Source organism: Puma concolor, chromosome E4 (assembly GCF_028749965.1).
Source record: "Puma concolor isolate L17-30 chromosome E4, mPumCon1.1.hap2, whole genome shotgun sequence".
Lineage (NCBI taxonomy): Eukaryota > Metazoa > Chordata > Mammalia > Carnivora > Felidae > Puma > Puma concolor.
The window spans coordinates 6,079,064-6,104,662 of NC_141683.1; the positions used below are offsets into that span (position 1 = coordinate 6,079,064).

Below are 25,599 nucleotides of genomic sequence, written 5' to 3' on the forward strand. Positions count from 1 at the left end.
GGGCCTGACTGTTTTGAACCGCGGGCGTGGGTGTTCTTCCCGGAAGCCGCGGGGCATCCTCCGCGTGGCCAGGTTCTCGTTCGCCCCTCGTCCTTCGCCCCCGTGGCCTGGGTTTCCTAGCAGGAGGTCCGCCTGGGTAGGGTTGCGGTCAGGAGTGAGAATTTTAGCCGCTTGACTTCAGTTCTACGAAAACTGCCTCGTGAAATTGTTCTAAAAATGTTTGGCGACCAAAGGAAGCCAGCACTGGTAATCCGAAGGTGAGTTCGTTACCAAACCTGTGCCTGCCTCGCCTTTGACCTTGTGTTGCCTAACTCATCAAACGGGCTTGTCCGGAGCCTGGGCCCCTAGTCATGCCGCGTCCGACTGGTTGCCAGTTTTTGGAGAGTCTGCTTTCTAAATATCTTTCAAATAGGCACCTGCGTCCCCAGCCTCGCTGCCACTTACTTCCTCACTATCTAGTCCCCCACCCCCCACCCCCACCGCCCCTTGAGTTACTGCAACAACTACCTAGGTTTCTAGGCGGTTTCCTGTCTTCAACTCCCCTCTCCCTTCCTTGCATGGAGCTGCCTGAGAGGCTTCCTAAAACTCCTTCTGCCTGAAATCCCTCCACGGCTGGCTGGGGGCCCGGAGGCGCTCTCCTCTGCTTGGAAGGCCGTGCCTTTGATGATCTGGCCCCTGAACTCCCTCTTCTCCCTCACTGGCTCTTTACACTGGAAAAGAGCCGAGCCACCTTCTTGAACCCTAATCTGGCTTTGGAATCTTTGCCCACGGATCTTCAGCGAGCTCCTCCTTCACCACCACAAGAACACTGCAGCCTTTTCTCCACTCTCTCCTCAAGGCTTTTCTCCCTAGAATGGAGACTCCTCCCGGGACTGACCCTGTGCTCTACATCTCTGTCTTCAGCACTGGGACTCAAGCTGGGCATATTGTAGGCCCTAAATAGATGTGAAGTGGATGCCCAGGGTTTCCCAGTGCACCTGCCTTATGTCTGAATCTCATCCGATATTCATACATCAAGCTTGAATCGTCTTGACCTATAGCTCATAACTCAGTTATGAGCTATGGCGTATGGCTCATAACAATTAGGCTGCCCCTATACCTCTGTCCAGGCCCCTGGCTCCTTCCCAGGGGTGCCTTCTCCTGCCCAGCACCTGCTCTGGAACTACATCTAACTTTTCCCCCTCCCCTACTCCCATCCCACACCACCTATAAAAGTCTCCTGTGCCCGTTGCCTCAGCAGGACTGGTGAATTCGCCACTGGCTGATTCACATGAGCTGCGGTGACGTGATTTAGTTACCCCACACTAATCCCTGGTAGAATGTCGGACAACAGGAGAGAAATGGGTTTTTATCATCAGGTCTTCTTACCACGGTTTTTCCATCTTCTGGCTGAGAGTAGCACGCAAAATCTTGTAACATGCTTTATTGGAATCAAGAAATGTGCTTAAAGCTTGTACAAAGAAAGAAGATCGCTAAGCTTTCTTCCACAAGCAATGCTGGTGACCCCACCCTTATTGTCACTGACAGGCGGAGGGATTTCCAACTGTCCTAGCTTAACTCAGCAGACCTGAGTGCATAGAGTATCGCTTAGCCAAGGTTTGTTTGGTGAGTGATGTAAACAAAACTGCACCTGAATTAGATACTGAAGCAGAAAGCTGGTTCGCTGTTCCCTGCCTCTCCTCTCTCTGACTGTGGCTTATCCTGGCCAAGTGTCCTGCCTCCTGAGCAGCTGTAGTGGACTCTTTCCTGCCATGTTTTCTCCGTTCAGACCCGAGATAGCTCTGTTCACTGAGCTCAATCTGGGACAATCATGCTGCCCTCCTTCCTGCAGACGTAGGGATTGTTCTGTGCTTTCTTTTCCAACACCCTCCAATCCCCAACCTCCTTCCAGGACCATCTTCGAATCATGACATCAAGAGGGTCCATCATTATATACTCACAGACCATCCCAATTCTGGCATGGGCCCCCCTGAAAAACTCGATTCTGTACCACCCCTGTGGTCTTTCTGCCACCCACACCATGGCTCATATCCTAGGAAGACAGGGGTCTTCTCTGATCTGTCCTGGACTGCCGTGCTCTTTCTCAGTCACCCACTTCACTGGTTCTGCCGTCTCCCCTAGACCCTCCACAGCCCCCACGATCTGTCTGGAAGGAGTTTTAGTGTGCCTCACAACAAATGTAGACCATCAGCCAGCTGGCCCTCGGCCATAATTCTCTTACCTACATATTCGGTTATTTAAGAACAACGTTCGCATGTTGGGTCACCATCCAGATTCTGCATTGTCGCATTGCTCTGACAGGGCAGTCGTGCAGAGAGAGCATCTGTGTGGCTCTGAGACTTCAGTTCTGAGGGATGCGGCTACTCACTGGGGCATCACTGTGGGCACCTGAAGGTCGCCAGCCCTGCCTTCCCAGCGGAGACCGAGAGAAAATGGAGTGGGGTGAGGGACCCTCAGCCTGGACGCTGCCCCCAGAGCCGCCTTTTGGGGGCGACGAGGTTGTGAATCCAGAGAGAGGTTCGGGGGTGCCGATTTTATTGCCCCTGTTTGTCCTACGGGCCCTGGCTCCACGTGACTTTGCCGTCCTTCCACTCCTTCACGGAGCTCTGAAGGTCTCTCTGCACAGCCACATGCAGCCCTGTGTCCACTACAAATAGGAGTGCTGTCACCAGGAAGAAAGCGATTTGGTACCAATGTGGAAGGAACGTTGAGGTGGAGGGAACTGGCGGACCTAACGGGAGAAGCACAGGGATAAGAAAGATGACAGTTGTTAAGGCAGAAGTTTGGTGTCTGTCCAATTATTTCATTTCGTCCAGTGGTTAACTACATAGGCTTTGAATCTTGGGAATGATCCTGGAGAAAAGTTCATTATTCCCTCTCCTTGCACCACCGCTCCCCCCCCCCCCCCCGGCTCCTTTTCCCCTCAGTCTCTGCATCTGTAAAGTAGACTCCAAACTAGCTAGTGATCTCCTAACGTTGTTGTCAGGAGTCACTGGGTGCTTGTGAGGAAGCACCTGGCACAGTGTCCAACACACCGGAAGTTGCCCAATCAATGTCAACTCATCCTTGTTACAGAAGGGGAACTTGACGTTCAGCGAGACTAAGTGGCTTGCCCACTGTCACACGATGAATGAGCCACAAAACCAGAACCCCGTCTCTAGGCCCTCTCCGTGAGGGGGTGAGAGGCTCCCACCAGGTGGGCTCGTGGCTAAGCCTTGGGCTTGGAGAGGACAGGAAGGCAGGTCAAGATGGCCAGCATCATGTGCACACATACCCTTGCGGGCATGGTTTGACTGGCGTCAGTGAGGACAGGTGCATTTATGGGGAAGGAAACGCGGTTTCTGTTCCTGCCGTCACATTGCAGAGTGAATGACACCCCTCAGCACCCCTCGGAAAGAAGCCTTGGCAATAATCAGGACGCAAAGCAAAAAGCGTAGGATCCTCTGAACTCGTCTTCCCAGGGTGAACGCAGACCCCACGCACAGGGGGCTCTGGGCCCTCTTAGGGCTGCACAGCCTCACCTTGAACAGTGATGTTCACAGCCTCTGATGACTCATTTTTATTCCCGATAAGCCCCCTGCAGAAGTAGGAGCCACTGTGTTTGCTCGTTGCTTTTGGAATGTAGAAGTCGGAATTCTTATGAAAAAACATCTTGCCCCTTCCGTCCTGGAAATATTGAACCTTCTGTACCATCCTGTTCTTCCAGCTGTGGCACCTCAGCTGGATGGTGTCTCCCTCCTGGAACACCCAGCGGGGGGCCTGAAGCAGCAGCCAGCCTGAAAGACACGGAGACCACAGGCCCCGGAGGCCTCAGCGATGAGAGCAAACACCTTCCCAAGGAGACACCACCCAGATCCTGGGACATCATGGAGAGCCAGACTGGGAGCCATCCCTGCAGAGTTCCCTTTGGGAAAAAGGCCACTGGGCCCCGCAGGAAAACCCAAGTCGCACCAAGACTTTTTGTCCAATGGGAAAGAGAGACGCACACGTCAAACCGTCAAACCGTAAGGTTAGAGCTGAGGGACTTAAGTGATGAGGTAGGTGAGGAGCTATCCACAGGGTCCTTAAGGCCTGTGCTGGGGTTTGCTACGGCAGCTGATAAGCAGCCACCGTAGGTTCTAGATCAAAGAGTAAACGTTGCACTTGAACGTGATGATTTGCCCCATCCAAGGAAAGGTAGATTTCAGAAAGGATAGATAATTATAGGAATATTCGAAGACTCCTGCCAGTCCGGAGTGAGGTCACTGGATGGACACGGGAGTTGCTACAGAAATTGTGAAGGAGAACTCAAAATAAAAGTCAAGGAAGGGAGGGGCGCCTGGGTGGCTCAGTTGGTTAAGTGTCCAACTCTCTCTCTCTTTTTTTTTTAATGTTTATTTATTTTTGAGAGAGAGAGAGAGAGCATGAACAGGGGAGGGGCAGAAAGAGAGGGAGACAAAGAATCTGAAGCAGGCTCCAGGCCTCAACACAGAGCCCGATGAGGGGCTCGAACTCATGAACTGTGAGATCATGACCTGGGCTGAAGTAGGACGTTGAACCGACTGAGCCACCCAGGCGCCCCATTAAGTGCCCAACTCTTGACTTCGGCTCGGATCATGGCTCAGGATTTGTGGGATCGAGCCCTACCTATATCAGGCTCTGCACTGACAGCATGGACCCCACTTACGATTCGTTCTCTCCCTCTCTCTCTGCCCCTCCCCCGCTCACACGCGCACCTGCATACACGTGACTTCTCTTTCTCTCTCAAAATAAATAAACTTAAAAAAATTAAAATAAAAGCTCAAATAGCTTTAAAAAAAAAAACTCAAGGAGGGGAAAGAGGGGCATGAATGGTAGTGCTCATGGTAACTGCTACTTTCTGAAGGGCCCCAGGGCCCTCATCACTGAGCACAGCCTGCTGGAGAGAAAATTCGCATATCACCAGGATGCTTGTTCTCACAACTCTGTCACCAAGTAACCAGATTTCACACAGAGAGGACACGACAGTCACCACCAGGCGGTTGACCTGAATAATGAAAAATGACATTGCAGATAAATTTTAAAATGACAGAAGAAAACAGTCACGAGAGAATGCTAAGTGAAAAAGACTACAAAAAGCACAGAAGCACAGAAAAAAGGAAAAGAAAGAAAATGTGCTGAAATATTAACAGGGGTTTCCTCTGAGGGATGGGACTACGGTTATTTTTGTTTCTTTTACATAGTTTTGAGATTGAACCCAAAAGACTTTTGTAATAAGAACAGGACAATAAAACTCCCTATAATTAAAAAAAAAAAGAGTCTGCTGCCTTACGCTACCCAAAATTGGTAGAACACAAAAATTCTCTGCTTGGGAGATTTGCCAAACAGAAAGTAACTTTAATTACTTATCAAGAGATATTTATCAAAAGACGATGTACCCATATATCCATTTACTTTTTCAGTGAAAAGATACATCATCATTATCATAAGATTATGGTTATAAGAATATGTACGTATATATGTGTGTATATCTAATTATGTGCAGAGAGAGAGAGAGAGAGAGAGAGAGAGAGACTGGTGATCTCCAAAAAAGTGAAGAGGACTTATCAGAGGAGGAGGTAAGTGGAGTAATAACAATCAATGATAATCAAGAGTTGGCCTGGTGAAGTTAATGCTCATAGTCTCATTTTCATATGGTCCTCATTGACAGGCCTTTTTTTTATGTTTATTTATCTTTGACAGAGACACAGAGTGTGAGTGGGGGAGGGGCAGAGAGAGAGGGAGAGAGAGGGGCGGGGCAGAGAGAGGGAGAGAGAGGGGCAGAGAGAGAGAGAGAGCTGAAGCAGCTCCAGGCTCTGAGCTGTCAGCACAGAGGCCGACACAGGGCTCGAACTCACGAACTCTGTGTGGGATCATGACCTGAGCTGAAGTCAGACGCCCAACCAACTGAGCCACCCAGGTGCCCCTCGTTGACGGGCCTTCTGAAGCCAGTTTCTAGATCAAGGTTCAAGGCAAATTTATAATTCTCAGACTTGATTTTTCTCTTATGTCCTGTTGATAATTCCCCCTTTTATTTGGTCTATGGAGGCCATCTCTCACCTCATTAGTAAGAGACATGCCTCCTTGTAATTCTGTAGTGTGACGACCATGTCAGCTGCGTGACAGGCAGGGGCTAAGGAACCACAAAGATCAGCTCCAGGGGCACCTGGGTGGTTCAGTCGGTTGAGCGTCTGACTTTGACTCAGGTCATGAGCTCACGGTTCGTGGGTTTGAGCCCCACATCGGGCTCTGTGCCGACAGCTCAGAGCCTGGAACCTGCCTCAGATTCTGTGTCTCCCTCTCTCTGCCCCTCCCCGGCTCGTGCTCTGTCTCTGTCTCAAAAGTAAATAACCATTAAAAAATTAAAAACAAAATCAGTTCCAGAGGCCCCGTTCCATGAAACGCTTTGCGAGCCCACCTCCGTCAGGCCCTCCTTCCCCCCTCCAGCCTTGTTCCATCCACACACGGTGGGCAACTGAGCCTCGGAAGTAGTCAGGCTTGCAAGGCGACACTGCAGGCACCAGGCTAGGTAGTGTGATTCCAGGGCCACCAGGACAGATCCCTGGGAGATACCTCCCCTCACCTGCTTCCGATACCTGGATTCTGTAAACAACACACAAAGACTTTCATGCCCTGCTCAGTGTACATGTATCTCCACTAGGTGATTTGCACTGAAGAGTGAGTGAGGGAGGGGGCCCTGATGGGGGGTGGAAGGGGCTAGATATGACCCTAGGCGGTTAGGAAGGTTAGGAGGAGAGCTTAGGGCGCGGTGTGTCTGAGAGTCAGAAGGAAATGGAGCTCACAGAAAAACAGATTCGGCACTTTATTCGGTAAATATTATCGAGCGCCGGTGTCAGGTGCCCACCTTCGGAGGACACCGTGGGTACCGGGCGCGTCCTACGTGAGCCGGAGCGGCTGGGACTGCGCCCCGCAGCGGTCCCGTACCCATGACCCCCCAGGTTTTGACATTTTGCCGGAGGCCCGCTTATGGTTAGAACCACAACTCTGATACCATTCGGGGGGACCACGGATGCGCTCATCTCAGTTGTAACCCTCAAGAATGACATCTTCTGGCTCTCCCCGAGTCGTTCAGCGTCTCGCCTTTCACCCTCTGTTGGAGATTCCCTCCTTTCCCTTCCCCTACTCACCAGTGTGCACTTCAAGCTGCACCGGGTCGCTGGCTTCGGAGAGGCCCGTCTGGCACCTATACTCGCCACTGTCTTCACTTCTGGCAGCTTCGATGGAGTAGCTGGGGGCCCGATGGGGGACGACGCTCTCGTTGTGCCACCACTGTGCGGAATTGTCCCCAGGGGGGTAGGCCCCCTGGCACCTCAGAATCACACTGTCCGAAACGAGTACCCTGTTCCATTCAGGTTCTAGGACCACCACGGCCTTCGAGAGGTCTGCTGAGGAGCCAGGAGAGGAGAAGGTGGGTCAGGGCAAGGAGCAGGCCCTACGCTGGCACTCCCCGGGGACGCTCGGAGCCAGAGCGAGCCCATTGCAAACCCACCGTTGGCGACTCAGCCTTGGCCTGTGACTCAGACTTGGAGCATCTTGGCTTCAGGGCGCTTAGTCCCATTTCTGGCCTCTCCTTATCTTGAGGAAAAGTAGCCACAGAAGCCTAGCGCCAAGCCCCACTGCGTGGGGGAAGTGCCCCTGACAACCCTCAACAGCTTCCCAGGCAGAAGGCATTTCCCAACACCCTGTGGCCATTACACGCCATATATGTGCCTCGCTGGATCAATCCAAGGGCACAAAGCCAACTCACCAGCTCGCGTGCCAGCAGCAACTGCAAGACAAAAGAGGGAAACAAATACTGAGCAGGGGCAGAGAGCAGGGTGGCCGGAGCGGGTGTAGATTCCCTAGCCCATCCCTTTCCTGAGAGTCCAGCGTTGCCAGGAATCAAGGCGTATACGTGGCCAGCTGTCCCGCTGCCCGCCCTCTGTTCTCCCGTGTCTGTGCCCCCTGCTCTCCTCTCCGGCCAAGTCCTGTCTTCAACACCATGTCCTTACTCCTTAGTCCCTAGTCAAACTCCCAAAATAAGGGCACAGCCTGAATTTCCCTGAATCAAGCCATAGAAACAACCTCAACCCGTGTCCCCCCCAAAAGGGTGGAAATTAAAAGTCTTAGCCCAGAATGTCAGAATGGAAGAGACAGAAATTAAAGAGCATCTATCTGGTCCACAGTCTTCATCTTACGGATAGGGAAGCTGAGACCCCGCAGGGTGAGGGCACAGGGACCTCACAGTCCCCCTCTACTTCCTGGTTATGCCCACCTCAGAGGGCTCCCATGTCTAGCCCCCAAATGTTTGTCCTGGGAACTAAATCTAGTGCTAGAGATGGGGTAAGGGGTCCTATTCCTTGGGAGGGCTCCCTTCCCTGACCTGAGAAGTGGGATCTGCTGAACCCAGGGCGTCCTGAGCTTCTCCATCAGCCAGAGTGACCCTGACTTACCCAGAAGGTGACTCTGACTTACCCAGAAGGAGCAGGGCTGTTGGGGACAGCAGCCGCCACATGCTGCCACGGTAGAATGAACAAGTCACTGCAGATGCACTGAGCTCTGAAGGGACGGAGCTGACTCAAAGAGAGGAAGTAAACAGTCTTTCCCTCACCCCCCTCCCCCACACCCCCAGTTCATTACTCTCTAGGTTCCTTTTCCCGGAAAGTCATCTGATTTCTGAATCTGAATTCTGACCAGTGAGCCCCAAGATAGGGCAGGAAGAGGAGGAGAAGAGCCTGGAAGAGGAGCTGAGGGAGGCTCCCCCTTTGGTCCACATAGGTCTGCAGCTAAGCGTCTAGTGACACAGGGTCTGTCCGAACGCGCCCCGGTAAACCTCAAGGTTTTCCCCCCACCTGGTAGGTTTGGATCTACTCCGTGCCAAGAACAAGATATCGTGACCCTGGGGATGAGACTCAAGAGGGAGGGCATTCATTGAGGGATCTGGTGCTCTACTTCGGACCTTGTCACTCTCCCGCCTGGCCCAGACCTGCCTCCAGCCAGCCTGGACCTGCCTGCATACGGGAAGCAGTCATTTAACCCGTCAGACCCCTAGAAGTGTGTCCGTCCCCCCAGCGATCTCTCCACTGACGTATTTTTCAAAATTCAAAAAGCATGTGCCTTGGGGTCTGTAATGCGCTTCTTAGGGTGAATTTGACCATGAGATTCACACCTTCTGTTAAAGGAAACCCGGGCAGTGAGACAGAAACGGGGCCCTGGGATGCCGCTGATTGGTTGAAGGGAAGGCAGGAAAGGGGGACCGGTCGGGAAAGCAGCGAGGAGAGGAGGCCGGGAGCTGTTTACCTTCAATCCACCGTTACCATACCAGGGGTGGGCTGAGTCACAGCAGCTCAGGTGAGCTTAGCCCGTCAGGGACCCTCTGGGCTGCTCTGTGAGCCTGTAGCCACCGTCCCAGGGCTCCTGACTGGAAAAGGTGGAGGCGCTGTGGCCAGGAAGTCGTGAGATTGCTGACCTGTTCTGCTTTCCCGAGCGCGCCCCACCCCCAACACCCGCGCCTACCTCTGTGCCCTCCCCCTCCCACCCCCGCTTCGCTTAAATCCTGGTCCCAGACACAGCCTCGAATGGCTCTGCTTAGCAGTGCCAAGGCCCCAGGGGGTTCCTGGACATCTGGGACAGGGCTCGCTTCTAAAAGCCGCGGGAAAGCCTGGGAGGTGAACAGCAGACAGATGCGATGTTTGACAGCGGTAGCGTGGAGGCGGGGCCGGCACAGGAGCCTGTGACCTCTGCTTTGGACCAGTGCCCCTCTCCGCTCCAAAGTCTCATTAAAAACCACCTCTCAGGACTTGATTTTCGTTTCCTGTTGCTCCCAGGTAGAGTTTACTGGTGCCGCCCTCCCATCCACCCGCCCCCTTCACGCATTCTGCAGCAACCTCTCCGCCACAGGCCCTGGGATTCGATGTGTGCTTAGCATCAACAGTGAAAACGCACCAGGCGGCGGGTCTGGTGCTCCCTTTCAGGTGCCGCATTTCCACCTCGCAAAATCCAGATTAGCATCCAGCTAGCTACCTCTCCGGGCACTTCAGGTCCTTATCTGGGAAACCCACGCGCAGAGAGTGCCTTCAGGGCCGTGGAAGGCTTCCCAGGCCGAAGGGGACCCCCTCCACGCGCGCGCTCCGTTCCTCATAGTTGTCGGAGTGGCTTTCGGGCACGTGAGTCGTGGCGCACGGCATTCACTGTAGCTCTCCTTCTTTGCGGTTGCATTTTCGCCTCTGACTCAGCTTCTGTCCGTGGTCTTCCAGCGGAGGGAGGAATGAATTGCTAGCTGCAGAAAATGGGCTGGACAGGAAGGAGAGAGCACAGGAGGACCGCAAGACTGGGAAGCGGTCTGCAGGTTTGCATGAAGCCCTCGTTGAACAAGCCTCAGCTCCAGCCTGAGGTTGTAAGGGCTACTTTTAAGGTGTGGGTAGAATGCACATTTCTTTTCTTTTCTTTTTTTTTTTTCTTTTTTTTTTTTTTGAAGCACAGATAGTCTTGGGATCTCTTATACTCGAGTGTTTGTTCTCATCCTTTTGCCTTTTCTTTTCTCCCTTCGTTGTTCTTTCCTCTCCTGCTTCTTCTCTTCCCTTACTTTGCCTTCAACGTTGAAACGCCAGCCACAGCACAAGGTTCTGAGATTACCGAGGTCAATCAGCTGTCATCCCCCCACCCCCACCCCGGGACTCACACTTTCTCAGGGGGAGACCACCAGATGCGCCACGGGGACTATGAGAGAATTGACACGGTTCTGTTTATGCCCACAGAAGGCATCTGTGGGAGGAGGGAACACTTTAACGGGATCACAGAAGGTAATTGCGTGTTCAGCAGGCAGGTTTGGAGGGAAATAGGCATTTCGGGCAAACAGAGAAGCGTGGCCACAGATGGAGGGAAATAGGCTGGCGTGTTCGCAGAGCTGGGTACGTACAGTTCCACGAGGTTAGTGAGTCCCATAAAGGAGAAGTGCAACCGGAAGGGCGCTGGGTTTCAGATGGGTCTGGGATAGAATCTCAACTCCATCCCTTACTTAACCCTTCTAGGGCCTCGGTTTTCATATCTGTAAAATGGGGCTAACAATAGCGGTGGTAACTCCGAGGTGAAGCCTAAATGAAACAATGTCTTCAAAGGCACTGGTTCCATATCCGGACGCGTATCTGCTGATTGCTATTAGAAGTGCAACATGGAGGTTGGGGCCGTCCCTGGTGATCTGAATTAGCATGACACCCTCGTCCCTTCTCCTTTAAAAGCGCGCGCTTCTCCTTTGTGGTACTCATAATACCTGTGAACCGTAAGGACTCTGAGGGCAGGGAAACTGTTCCTCTTTGTTTGTATTGTATCCTCAGCATTTAGTGCAGTGACTGAAACATACTAGGCACTCAGTATTCATTGGGTGATCACGGAGGACTTCGTCACGGTGAACAGTCTATACCTTCTTAGATTGCTGCCGGAGTAATGTTCATAAAATGAAAAGCCAGTCATCAACACTCAAAGCTGGGGAATGACATGATCAGTTTCACGTATTGTAACAATTGCTCTGGGGGCACGTGGGGGGCTCAGTCGGTTAAGCTTCCGATTCCTGGTTTCCGCGCAGGTCATGATCTCTCAGTTCCTGAGTTCGAGCCCCGAGTCGGGCTCTGTGCTGACAGCTCAGAGCCTGGAGCCTGTTTCAGATTCTGTGTCTCCCTCTCTCTCTGCCCCTCCCCTGCTAGCACTCTCTCTCTCTCTCAAACAAATAAACAGTAAAAAAAAATTTCAAAAACATTTAAAAAATATCCTGATAATAGTCCAATGAATAGATTGGAGAGGAGAGAGATTGAAGGTGGAAGGGAAAGTTGGGAAGTTATTTTAACAGTGTAGCTGAGAGGAGATTCGCCATTAACGTAGTGGAAATGCAAGGGAAGCATGTAAGACAGGTGTGAAGAAGGTAGGATGGACAGGATTTGGACAAGGGATCGGCTGTGAGGGTAATAGACAAGGAGGGGTCTGGGGGTGATGCTCAGTCAGCTTTTTGATCTGCCTGATGAGGAGGAGGGTGGTACATTTCATAGACCTAAGAAATAGAGGAAGAGGAGCAGGCTTTGGGTGGGGAGATAATGACCTCAGCTTTTGACATCGTTGAGCTGGAAATAGCTGTGAGTTTAGGTGGAGATTCCCAGCAGGCCGTTGGACACACGACCCTGGAACTCAGGAGGCAGGTCTGGACAAAACACAAGGTTTATGAGGCACCAGCATGGTGTTTTACACTTTTAATAAGAGCTTCAATCCTTTTCCTGAGAAAAAATGCAAATGAGTATACACATAAATTTCCTTGTGATTTAAGAAGTCCCACGTGAAGCCCATGCAGAGATCCTAGGTTAAGATAAAGTAGGGGTAAGATTTCTCTGATTATCAGAGAGAAAAAAAAGGGGAGCTTCAGGGAGGCAAGGAAGGAGATGGGAGAGGAGGGGCAGGGCATAAGGGGAAACAATGAGAGAAACTTGGCACAGCAACTTTCACAGGGTGAAAAGGAAGAAAAGCTGACAAAGGAGATTGGGTAGGAGGGGCTAAAGAAGAGAGGAGAACAGGGAAGCGGGGGCTTCCGTATTAAGGGAGAAGTCAACCATATTAAGTGCCGTAGAAAGTTCAAGAAGCTCTTTCAATGAGGCAATCCAGGAGCTATTCATGACCCCTCCCTGAATAATTTCAGGGGCTGGGGTGGGGGGACAGACACTTGATAACTTTTGGTTGAAGATTGAGTAGAAGTGAAAAAGTGTGTGTGTGTGTGTGTGTGTGTGTGTGTGTATTTATTTATTTTGAGAGAAGTGGGGGGAGGGGCAGAGAGAGAGAGAGAGAGAGAGAGAAAATCCCAAGCAGGCTCTGCATTGTTAGTTCTGCATTGTTAGTGCAGAGCCTGACTCGGGGCTTGATCTCACGAACTGTGAGAGCATGGCCTGAGCTGAAACAGAGTCGGATGCTTAACCTGCTTAACCTACTGAGTCACCCAGTTGCCCCTGAAAAAGGGTTTTAATGAATTGCTACTCCCTTTAAGAATCTCTGCTATGAGGGCACTTGGGTGGCTCAGTCGGTTGGGCCTCTGACTTAGGCTCGGGTCACGATCTCACACTCCGTGAGTTCGAGCCCTGTGTTGGGCTCTGTGCTGACAGCTCAGAGCCTGGAGCTGCCTTCTGATTCTGTCTCCCTCTCTCTCTGACCGTCTCCTGCTTGCGCTCTGCCTCTCTTTCATATAAATAAACATTAAATTTTTTTTTAAAAAGAATCTCTGTTATAAAGGCATCATGGACCTTTGTCCTGACTGTCCAGGGTCCATATCAGCATCTCATCCCCCCCTTGAGGAAGCTCCCACTTTGAGTAGTCTTAATAGAAAGTGGAGACTGGTTTCTACTGCAGAAACCAAACAGGCCACATCCCCCTTTTCCCTACTTGGACCAGTGTTATGTGCTAAACTGTGTCTCCCAGAGATTTATATTTTGAAGTCCTAATCCCCCAGTACCCAAGAAAGTGACGGTATTTGAAGATGGAAACTTTGAAAGGTGATTAAGTTAAAAGGAAGTCATTAAGATGCATCCTAATCCAACATGACTGGTGCCCCTATGAGAAAAGGAGATTACTGGGGTGCCTGGGAGATGCCGTCAGTTGAGTGTCTGACGTTTAATTTTGGCTCAGGTCATGATGCCAGGGTGGTGGGATCCAGCCCCGAGTCAGGGTCCACGTTGAACGTGGAGCCTTCTTAAGATTCTCAATCTCTCTCTTCCTCTGCCCCTCTCCCGTCTCCCCTGCTCATGCTCTCTCTCTCTCTCAAATAAAATAAAATAAAATAAAATAAAATAAAATAAAATAGGGGCCCCTGGGTGGCTCAGTCGGTTGAGCATCCGACTTTGGCTCAGGTCATGATCTCTCGGTATACGAGTTCGAGCCCCATGTCGGGCTCTGTGCTGACAGCCTGGAGCTTGCTTCGGATTCTGTGTCTCCCTCTCTCTGCCCCTCCCCCGCTCATGCTCTGTCTCTCTCTGTCTCAAAAACAAACATTAAAAAAAATTTTTTTAATAAAATAAAATGAAGAGGAAATTAGGACACAGACATGCACAGAGGGAAGACCATGTGAAGACACAAGGAGACGATGGTCACCTACAAGCCAAGGAAAGAGGACTTGGAAAAAAACCAATCCTGTCTACACCTTGATCTCAGACTGCTGAACTCCAGAGCTATGAGAAAATAGATTTCTGTTGTTTAAACCACCCAGTCTGTGGTATTTTTACAGACCATATATGTATTATAGCAGCCTGAGCTGACTAATACAGGAAGTCAAAGAGCAGACCTGTGACGTAGGCTTCGCCAACCTGTCTCTTCTGGGATGCTGAATCCCGAATATGTGACATTATTCACGTGTCAGGAAGATGCATTCTTAAGGGAAGGAGATGGTTGCGTCCTAATCATCACAGCGGTGGGACAGGCTGACCTGCCTCCAGTTGCCATCCGATAAATTCCTTTCCTTTACTTAGTATGTCTAGATTCTGATGCAGTTGCTTACAGTCAAGAGTCCTGAGTGATACAGTAGGAAAGGAGGACCAGAAGATGGTAACTAGAGGGGATCAAAGAAAGGAAAGACAAGGAGTTTTGTTTTTGTTCGTTTGTTTTGTTGCCTGAAGTGAAAGACTTGAACTTGTGCTGGGGTCCAGCTCCAGCGGGTCCAGGGGTTCCCGAACGATGAACGGCGTCGGCGGAAAACTGAAAATAAAATAAAACAAAAATAAAATGGACACAGACCACAGCAGTGGGCTAGAGTGGCCGCTTTATTGTGGCAAACGTGGCATTATAGTTGTTAGCAATTTCCTTGTAGCGTGCGTCATCTATGTTTTCTGGCGTTACCTAATTCTAAAAATGTTCCTATGTGTAATCACCCCTTAAGGAATAACGTGGTTATTTTCTCATAAGGTTCCCTCCTGCCCTTTGCTTATTGATTAATTTCTTACATTATTTTCATTATGTATCTACGTTTATCCATAATCTATAGAGCATTTGCTTTGCTGTTTTCATGAAAGGTCATCTATCTCCCAACACCTCAAGTGGAACAGTTACGGGGCCATGACCTCTTAGCTGTTTCCCCAAACCATTGGTGGTTTGGGGAACAAAAGTGTTCGCCTCGGTCCAAGGTGCTAGAAGGGGGCCAAGAGGGCCTTAGGAACCCACGCCTTACACATTCTCAGAGAGACAATGCACCTAGGAACTAATGTACTATTCTGTACTGACTAGGTTCAGTCATCATCTGGAATGCCTTCTGGGGGCCAAGTGGGCCTAGGGGTTGGAGTAATTTGTGCCCATAGATACACTCTTTTGTTGTGGGAGTGGGGCTTTCAAATCCATTTATTTGTTCCTTCCTTGGCTGGGAAATGTAGGAGGCTATCCTTCCTTTAGGTAGAGGAGTCTTTATAGGGGGTGGCAAGGGCTAAATGTAGGGCCGCGCAATTTCCTTGCAGAACTTTATTTTCTTTCCCCAATGGTTCTTTTCCCAGGGGGCCTGTGGAGGGCAATTCTCCAACAGACAATTCCCCAGGTACTTTTATTAAGGCCAAATTACATAAAAGCGGGAATATAAGAAGCTTCGCTGTCGGTGGGCGGCCTACAGTCCCGATCCGTCCACCGCCCGGGCCCCGCCATCAGGCTGGTTGGATAGCTCGGCTTCCGGCAAACCCGTATACAGGCCACTTAAGTTTCTTAATGGCCATTATGATAAATGGTTGGGGGAAAGTCAGAGGCTCGAAGCACTCCCCAGGAAGCCGGATCAAACCAGACAAGCCCCAGAGAGCGGGTGCCACGGCAGAAAACCCCTGACCAAATAAGGAAGAAAATAGTCAAACCTTGCATCACACCAAGAAATGAATAGTCTAGCCCCTAGTTAACAACTACCAATAAAAGATAGAAACTCAACCCCAGGGGGAGCAGCTCTCTCTTTCTTGAGCTCCCCGGCTCTCACATCTTGAGAGTGTACTTTTTCACTTTAATAAACTGTCCCCATTTTGTCACTCATTCACTGGTGTGTCTGTCCTTGAATTTTTTTTCTCATGAAGAGACCAAAAACCTTCAGCGACATCTTTGGGACAGGCTGGGGTGAGCCCCGGAGCCTGGAGTCTCCCCAGTTCACCTGTCAACAAAACCAGTTAAAAGCCCATCCTGAATCAAGGGTAGGGGATATAGATCCCACCTCTCGATGGAAAGAGTGTCAAAGAATTTGTAGCGATGTTTCAATACTGTCGCAACCAGACGCTTTAGTAACTTTTTGGGGATTTCCTGATCCTTTGAGGGTCTGGTGATTAAAGTGGAAATATTTAAAACAGAGAGGGTTGGGTGGCTCAGTCGGTTGAGTGTCCGACTCTTGATTTCAGCTCAGGTCATGATCCCCAGGGCTCAAGTCAAGCCTTGAGTGGGCTCCATGGAGCCTGCTTAAGGTTCTCCCAGGGTGCCTGGGTAGCTTCGTTGGTTCAGCATCCGATTTCATGATTCCGCTCAGGTCGTGATCTTGCAGTTTGTGGGATGGAGCCCTGCGTCGGGCTCTGTGCTGACAGCTCGGAGCCTGGAGCCTGCTTTGGATTCCATCTCCCTCTCTCTCTGCCCCTTCCCCACTCACGCTCTGTCTCTCGCTGCCTCTCAAAAATGAATAAATGTAAAAAAAAATTTTTTTTGAAACAAAATAATAAAAAAATTTAAAAGAAAGAATAATCACAGGAAGAAGGGAGGTAGTCGATGTTAACTGGAAAGAAGAAAGCCAGACAGACATTATCCATGACTTTCGTCCCAGACTTAAAAGTTTGGGTAAGATTATAGCAGCAAAGAAATAGTGTGTGTCATAGCACTGTCTTAGCTCAGGGCTACAGTACAATGCTGAGACATCTAGGGAACAAGGACGTCTTGAACTTGAATCCATGGTAACCCCTGAGTTCTTTGCAACTCAAAAATTGCTCTGACTCAGTTGACTTCACAAGTCTAATACAATGTACAGTGAGGGGGTAGAACTACCCAATATCTATACTTCCTCCTTCCCGACACAATGCTGATTTTATTCAGGAACTGGCATCACCCCATACGCAGAGGTGTCTCCCGATTGGTCTAAGCCACTGAGGGTGTAGCATTCTCCCGGCTTTTATTGGTTAAGTGCGGGCAGAGGGGACACTGTCCAAAAGATCCATTCAGGCAGAAAAGAATGGCTTTTTTTTTTTTTAATTTTTTTTTCAACATTTATTTATTTTTGCGACAGAGAGAGACAGAGCATGAACGGGGGAGGGGCAGAGAGAGAGGGAGACACAGAATCGGAAACAGGCTCTAGGCTCCGAGCCATCAGCCCAGAGCCTGACGCGGGGCTCGAACTCCCGGACTGCGAGATCGTGACCTGGCTGAAGTCGGACGCTCAACCGACTGCGCCACCCAGGCGCCCCCTTTTTTTTTTTTTTTTTTTTTTTTAAGAATGGCTTTTATACGTCATATTTGGGAGAGAGGATGTCTCTCTTCCACTGGCTGTGAACAAGGACCCATTATGTCTCAAGTTTTGCTGGCAGCTGTTGTTAAGACTGTGAGGATAGCGAGCATGAGGCCAAAGCCAAAATACCAAGGAGGGCAGAGAGGAGGGAGGGGAGGGATAGAATGTGGCCTTGGTGAGATCGCTGAACTTCCGAAGCAACCAATTTAGACTTGTCATAATTTGAGATACACTTCCTTGTTGTTTAAGCCTATTTAAGTCAGGGCTTGTTGCTTTCAGAGGAAGGCATCCTAGTGGACACGCAGGTATTTGCCGAGTACCAACTAAAAGAATAAAAAACTCTCTTTCTTGGGGTGCCTGGGTGACTCAGTCCGTTAAGCTTCCGACTCTTGATTTCAGCTCAGGTCATGATCTCACAGTTGATGGGATCGAGCCCCACATTGGGCTCTGTGCTGACAGCGTGGAGCCTGCTTGAGATTGGGATTCTCTCTCTCCTTCCCTCTCTCTCTCTGCCCCTCCCCCGATTTGTTCTCTCTCTCTCTCTCTCTCTCTCTCTCTCTCAAAGTAAATAAATAAACATTTAAAAAGAAGAGGGGCATCTGGGTGGCTCAGTTGGTTAAGCATCCGACTTCTACTCAGGTCGTGATCTCACAGTTTGTGAGTTCGAGCCCCATATTGGACTCCCCGCTGTTAGCCTGGAGTCCACTGGGGATCCTCTGTCCCCCTGTCTCTGCCCCTCCCCTGCTTGCATATGCATGTGCGTGTTCTCTCTCTCTCTCTCTCTCTCTCTCTCTCTCTCTCTCAAAAATAAGCGTTAAAAAACCCCTCTTTTTCTGGAAAGACCTCCTAATTAATAAGGGAGAAAACTTGGCATTTAAGGAAGAAGAGAAACTATTCACAGGGAAGCCAGGAGTTGTAGACCTTGTTTATGTGACCTGGAACAAGGCACTGAATCTTACCAGATCTCAGTCTCTGAGGTCCATGAGCTAAGAACGTAGATTATATGTTTGCCAAGAGCCCCTCTGGTTAAAGAATTCCATCTTAATGAACATCAACTAGAGGAAAGATGACTCCTTCACTTTTTTGTTAAGCATCCCTGGTCTGCCAAGAAATGAACAATGAAAGCCCACAGAGAGGCAAAAGGAAATTTAATGGCCTTTTAAGGAAATATTCTACCGGTTCATTTTAATAGCAAAATATAGTAATCTCTGAACTACGACTGCAATAGACATCAAAGTCATTTAATGAAAATATTCACCGTTACACGTCCCATAAAGTTAGGAAAAGAAACAGGAAAGGAAACTGGCAGACTCAGAGAAGGGAGGGGAAAGGCAGAGAGTGTGGTGGGAAGACATGTAATGGGAACAGAAGGTAACGAAACAGCCTGGAGAAGTAAAAGGTGGCAGGAAAGTTAGACCCTGAGTCTCAAATGTAGACGGAAAACACACACATAATAGGACAGGCACGCAGAGGCCTGGAATCGGACACACCTACAGAGACACATACAAGAAGTCATGGGAAAGGTAAGGGTCACCTCTAAACAACAGGAAGTCATCGATGCAAGGGCGCGGGGGGGGGGGGGGGAAGCCACAGGAAATAAAACTGACTTTGCGGCGCGACCTTAGGCTACAGCCTGTTACTTTGGCTGTGCGCGTTAAAATAATATAGCCTATTGGGGCGCCTGGGTGGCTCCGTCGGTTACGCATCCGACTCTTGGCTTCGGCTCAGGTCATGATCACACGGTTCGTGGGATCGAACCCCGCATTGGGCTTTGCGCTGACAGTGTGGAGCCTGCTTGGGATTCTCTCTCTCTCCCCCCCTCTCTCTCTCTGCCCCCTCCCAAGGTAAAGAAACTAAAAAAAAAAAAATTTTTTTTAATAATATAGCTTATTGACATAAAAGAGTGTCCCAGAAATTCGATGTTATCTGCTAGAGTGACTTATAAATGCCCTACCTTCTCATCCGATGTCAGAACATGCTTAGAGTCCCCCTGGACTTGCAAACATTTAAAGTTTCAAAAGAAGGCGTTGCCGTGTTATGGGGAGGACATTAGCCAAGGAGGAAGGAAATCCAGTTTTCGGTTTCAGCATGACCACTGCTGGCTGTCAAGCTACTTCTCTTCCCTAAACCTCTGTTTCCTCAAATGAGGTAATGATTATGTCTAGCCCCCTTCTATCTTAAATATGCTGGCTTCCCATGTGATTTCCAGACACCGCAGAACGCAGGAGGCTTTGGCTTCTAAAAACCCTAATGAAGGGCCGCCTGGGTGGCTCAGTGGGTTCTGGACTTTGGCTCAGGTCAAGATTTCATGATCCATGGGTTCAAGCCCTGTGTCGGGCTCGGTGCTGACAGCTCGGAACCTGGAGCTGCTTAGGATTCAGTGTCTCCCTCTCTCTGCCCCTTCCCTGCTCACGCTGTCTGTCTCTCTCTCAAAATAAACATTAAAAAAAAAATCGTAACAGGGGCACCTGGGTGGCTCAGTCGGTTGAGCGCCGACTTCGGCTCATGTCACTATCTTGCGGTCCGTGAGTTCGAGCCCCGCATCGGGCCCCTGTGCTGACAGCTCAGAGCCTGGAGCCTGTTTCAGATTCTGTGTCTCCCTCTCTCTCTGCCCCTCCCCTGTTCATGCTCTGTCTCTCTCTGTCTCAAAAATAAATAAATGTTAAAAAAAAATTAATAAAAAAAAATCGTAACAAAGGCCACTGGACAACTTTTAGGAGCTAAGGGAATTTTCTAGCAAAGCTAACAGATTAATACCTCTAAGATTTAAAAATCAGTTACAAAAACTGAACTCATGCTTTCGCTCACCCACGCACTAGTCACTACCTAGGAAAACAAAAGGCGACACCAAAAAAGAAACGTTTCGGAAAAAGAAATGGAAATGGTTTCGTTTGGTTACTGGGTGCCATCCATCCCTTTGGAGATGAGGGGGCGTTGGAGGCATCCACAGGAGTGTGAGCAGAGCCCAGAACCATTCCCAGGGATTCAGTCCCTGTCCCTCTCCACGATGTGTCTGGTCGTTGTTTGCTTTAAACATTTTCTGCTGGGAAATATGCACGCGAAGCTATAATATATTCTTGCTGCGGAATAAGCGAAACAATTCAGAAGGTAAGAAAGCAAAAGTGAAAGTGACTTCTGTACCCCGTTCCTCAGGGGTAACCACTCAGAAGTCTATTGTGTTCTTCCAGAACTTTCCCTGTGCGTTCAGATTCATGGAGGCGCAGACCTCCCTACATAGATTTATATTTTGTTCATTTTTGCCGACGTTGTTCACATATTGTATTACGTGCTAGATTTTTTTGGACAGTAATTCCACATATACATAGGTACACCCTACTAGGTAGTGGGAGGGGGAAAATGCTACAAAAATATTTTTGAGGGATGCGTGGAAAGGAAGAGGCAGTGTCACTACTTCGGCCTGTTATTTCTAAGAGACTCAGTTCATCATGGGCACCACAACGGGATTTCTCTGGTAAGAAGTCGGCCAGCCCCACCGCTGTTTCTCCCTTGCTAACGGAACATGATTTTGTTCAGAAATACGGAGGCCAGGAGCTTTAGGGGAAGCTCAACCTCTTACCAGCCTCAGGAGGTGACTTTTCATCCGTCCAAGTCGTACTTCTCCAATTTGATCTACGTCGAATCATCTGGCTGTCCTGTTAAATTACAAACTAGTGGGCCTGACTCTCAGATTTTCTGATTGAGGTGGGGGCCTGGGAATTTGCATTTCTTTCTCTTTTTTTCATACTTATTTATTAACAAATTTTTTTCTTAATGTTTATTTTTGACAGAGAGAGAAAGAGAGAGACGGAGAGAGAGAGCGGGGGAGGGGCAGGGAGAGAGGGAGACACAGAATCTGAAGCAGGGTCCAGGCTCCGAGCTGTCAGCCCAGAGCCCGACGCGAGACTTGAACTAGAGAACTGTGAGATCATGACCTGAGCTGAAACTGGATGCTTAATCGACTGAGCCCCCCAGGTGCCTCTGCTTATTATTATTTTTTTTTAAATCTCTACACCAACCTAGGGCTTGAACACACGACCCTGAGATCAGGAGTTGCATGCTCTATGAACTGAGCTGGCCAGGCGCCCTGAATTTGCCTTCTTTTTCCTTTTCTTTTCTAAATGTAATTTTCTGTCAAATTAGCTAACATACAGTGGATACAGTGTGCTCTTGGTTTCAGGAGTAGATTCCCATGATTCGTTGCTTACATACAACACCCAGTGCTCATCCCAACAAGTGTCCTCCTCAATGCCCATCACCCGTTTTCCCCTCCCCTCTGCCTCCCCTATCACCCCTCAGTTTGTTTTCTGTATTTAACTTGCATTTTTTAAAATGTTTTTATTTTATTTTTGAAAGACAGAGCACAAGTGGGGAAGGGGCAGAGAGAGAGAGACAGAGAGAAACACAGAATCTGAAGCAGGCTCCAGGCTCTGAGCTGTCAGCACAGAGCCAGATGCAGGGCTCAAACTCACAGACTGTGAGATCATGACCTGAGCCGAAGTCGGACACTTAACCGACCGAGCCACCCAGGCGCCCCTTAGCTTGAATTTCTAATAAGTTTCCAGGCAATGTTGACCCTGCAGATTCAAGAACTACACTTTGAGAACCACTCCCCCTGCCGGTGATGGACGTAGGACAGAACATGTGATGCAGTTCTGGACAATGAACCCTCCGGAGGCAACCTGCTGGGGGGCTGTGGAACACAAGAAGCAATGAATTCTCTGTCAGTCTTTGGATATGATGATGTTTGCGGGTGTGATGCTGGGTGCACCTGCTGCCGTTTTGCTCCCATGAGGGAGGGAAGTGGCTGACAGGCTAACGATAACAAAGCAAAGAGGGAAGAATCTGGGTTACTGGTGACATTACTGAGTTATAGCGTAACCAACGCTGGAAATGCCCCATCTTCCTACAACTTTGACATGTGAGATCATAAAAGATTTCTTTCTTGCTTAAGCCATTTGAGTGGAACTTTCTAGCACTTGCAGAGAGACACCTCTCTCTCAGTGTTTAGGGAGACTCCAGCTAATGTAGTTGTACAGCCGTTAACCTAAAGCTAGAACTTGTACATTTTTAGGTTGTTTCTAGTTTTCGGTATTCTCAAGAGTTCTGCAAAGAGCAGGAAGATTTCATTTTATTTTATTTTTTGGCATATTTCCAAAGGCCATGTTTGTAGTGTCGTAGCTCTGCACATTTCCAAGCTTTCTGATAGTGCTTCCATGTTTCTTTCCAAAACAATTCCTTTGTTAAAAAATTTGTTGATATTTTTTTTCATTTTTGAGAGATAGGGGCAGAGCATGAGTGGAGGAGGGGCAGGAGCGAGGGAGACACAGAATCCGAAGCAGCCTCCAAGCTCCGAGCTGTCAGCACAGAGCCCGACAGCTTGAACCTACGTAGGTTCGGGGCTTGAACCTACGAACCGCGAGATCATGACCTGAGACAAAGTCGGAGGCCTAACCACCTGAGCCCCCACCCCGGTGCCCCCAAAACAATTCTGTACATTTGTACTCCATTCAGAAATCTATGAGAATCCATTCAATCACTTTCTTTTTTAAATTAAGTTCTTCATTTTAATTCCAGTATAGTTAACATACAGCGTTATGTTAGTTTTAGGTCTACAACATAGCGATTCAACAATTGTCTACATCACTCAGTGCTCATAAGGTAAATGTGCTGCTCATTTTGACCGCCTGTTTCCCCGGTCCCCCCACCTCCCCTCTGGTGACCAGCAGTGTGTTCTGTATCGTCCGTTTCTGGGTTTCTCTCTCTCTCTCTCTCTCTCTCTCTCGCTTTCATTTGTTTTCACATTCTTTTTCGTAATCTTTGGTAACTTCATAGACAAGAAATGGGATCTCATCATTTTAACTTTCTGTGATGACTAGTAGGAGTGAACATTTCCCGTGTATTTTATTGGCTGTGTTTCCTCTTTTATATTTCCATTAGGTGGGAAGCACTTAAGCCAGTGTCTGGCACATTTAGGCATTTAATGTCTGTGTAATCAAATGTCCTTGGATGTCTGTTGGCTCCCCCATCCCACCTAGTTCTCGAAACTCTATGTTTTTCTCTTTAATTACTTATAGAACAAAAATACCTCTTTGGGGTATTAATTAAAATGTTTTTTTTCCAGATTGCAATTGGTAGTTTACTTAGAGCTGGTTTTAGTTTTGTATTACTGAGAAATTTAAAAAGTTTTAGGAGGGGCTCCTGGATGGCTCAGTGGGTTAAGCATCTGACTTTGGCTCAAGTCGATTTCATAGTTCAAGAATTGGATCCCCGCTTCTGCCGAGCCCTGCCTCTATCTCTGCCCCTCACTCACTTGCTCCTTCTCTCTCTCTCTCTCTCTCTCAAAAAAAAGTTTTATGAGGATCTTTTTCTCTCCCCCCGCCCCCAGGCTTAGAAATCTTTCTTCCTTCAGAGAATTTGATCACTGTTCAGTTCTATTGTATTCTGGGTTGCCTATAGTTTGGTTCTTTTTTCTTTTTTTGAAATGTTTTCCTTATTTATTTTTGAGAGAGAGAGTGTGTGCATGAGTAGGAGAGGGGCAGAGATAGAGACACAGACAGAGCCCGACACAGGGCCTGAACTCATGAACCACGCAAGATCATGACTTGAGCAGAAGTTGGACGCTTAACTGACTGAACCACCCAAGGACCCTTCCTATAGCTTGGTTCTTGTGACTCACTCTGTGATCCTTCTGAAACGCATTTGTGAGTTTTGACAGTGGTCTAACAACTTACCTTATTATGCTCCCAATTTTAAGAAAAAAATGTGGTAAGAAACACATAGCATTAAATTTACCACCTTAACCACTTTGCAGTATAGAGTTCAATAGTATTAAATCTATTCACACTGTTGTATACCGGATCTCTCGAATTTTCGCATTTTGCAAAACTGAAATTCTTTACCCATGAAACACTAATTCTCCCTCTCCCCTCTTCCAAGCCCTTAGCAGCCACCTTTGTGCTTTCTGCTTCTATGGTTTTAGCCACTTTAGATACTCCTTATGAGTGGAATCATATGGTATTTGTCCTTTTGTGACTCGCTTACTTGCTTCGTTTAATGTCCTTGAAGTTCATCCATGATGTCGTATGCGAGGAGATTTCCCTCTTTTTTCAGACTGCCTAAGATTCCATTGAATGCATATGCCACGTTTTCGTTATCTGCCTCTCTGCTGATGGGCATTTGCATTGGGCTATTGTGAATAATGTTGCAATGAACATGGGGTGCAGATATCACTTGAAAATCCTGCTTTGAATTCCTTTGCTAAGGTAATGGTGGTGGGGTTGAGCTAGTCAGCAAGGAGAACTGGTAAGACTGGACGCGAGTTCTGAAAGAAAGGAAGGAAGCCATGATGATACCCAGATTTCTGGCTTAGCAGGTGCTATTCCCTGAGGTAGGAAATATGAATGGAAGAAATTTAGCCAGGATGGAGCTGGAGGGACGTGATAAGTCCAGATGTGGAGACTCTGGGCTTGGGATGCCTGAGGGACATACCAGTGAGTGGTCGGAATCGGCTAGAAGGAGAAGGCTGGGCTAGAACCAGAGACAGAGACTTGAGCTGAGTTGTACTTTAGGAAATTAACTGGGAGCCATAGAAGTGATTCCCTTGTTTGCTGAGGCCTTGAGGTAGATGGATTTCCAGGGATGAGAAGATAATTTTGAACCGCTTAGAAACTTGTTTACAGTGCTTCGAATGTTCTGGGCAAGTATTTACTTGCTACTGAGTAGGGCAGATTCACTCTCTGCAGAAGTAGCCCGCAGCGTGCTTAGCTTAGGACGGTGTTCCTACCTCCCTGAATCTTCACCCTCGCTGGAGACCTGTGCACTTGATACAGTTAAGTCTGTATCAAGCTGGTCTGAGCAGGAGGTCAAAGCTTATCTGAGTTGCAGACCTTAAATATTGGGCTCTACCTCCTAGCTTCCTGCTACAATTTCAAATCCTACCCTCACTACTAAAGCCAGAGTGCCGATGAATGAATACAAGACCATTTCTGAATGTCATTGTCAAGAGTCACTCAAGAAGGGCAGAGCAGGTGGCTTAAAGCAAGAGCATCCTCCGGTTGGTTCTTCTTGCTTCTGAACCTGACTCACTCTTGCTTTCCTGGCCCCTTGGCTGGCTGTCACTGGTGTCAAACCATTCACTCAGATCT

General features: G+C 48.8%; 1 protein-coding gene across 1 annotated transcript; it reads right to left on the reverse strand.

Annotated features, from left to right (window-relative positions):
- Positions 1 to 1,408: 1,408 nt before the first annotated feature.
- Positions 1,409 to 8,598, reverse strand: FCGR3A (Fc gamma receptor IIIa). Its single transcript, XM_025927843.2, has 5 exons — positions 8,473 to 8,598; positions 7,766 to 7,786; positions 7,146 to 7,403; positions 3,522 to 3,776; positions 1,409 to 2,731 (listed from the first exon to the last, which is right to left on the reverse strand). The coding sequence occupies exons 1-5, from the start codon at positions 8,510 to 8,512 to the stop codon at positions 2,553 to 2,555; spliced, it is 753 nt and encodes a 250-aa protein (XP_025783628.1). The 5' UTR covers positions 8,513 to 8,598; the 3' UTR covers positions 1,409 to 2,552.
- Positions 8,599 to 25,599: the final 17,001 nt, after the last annotated feature.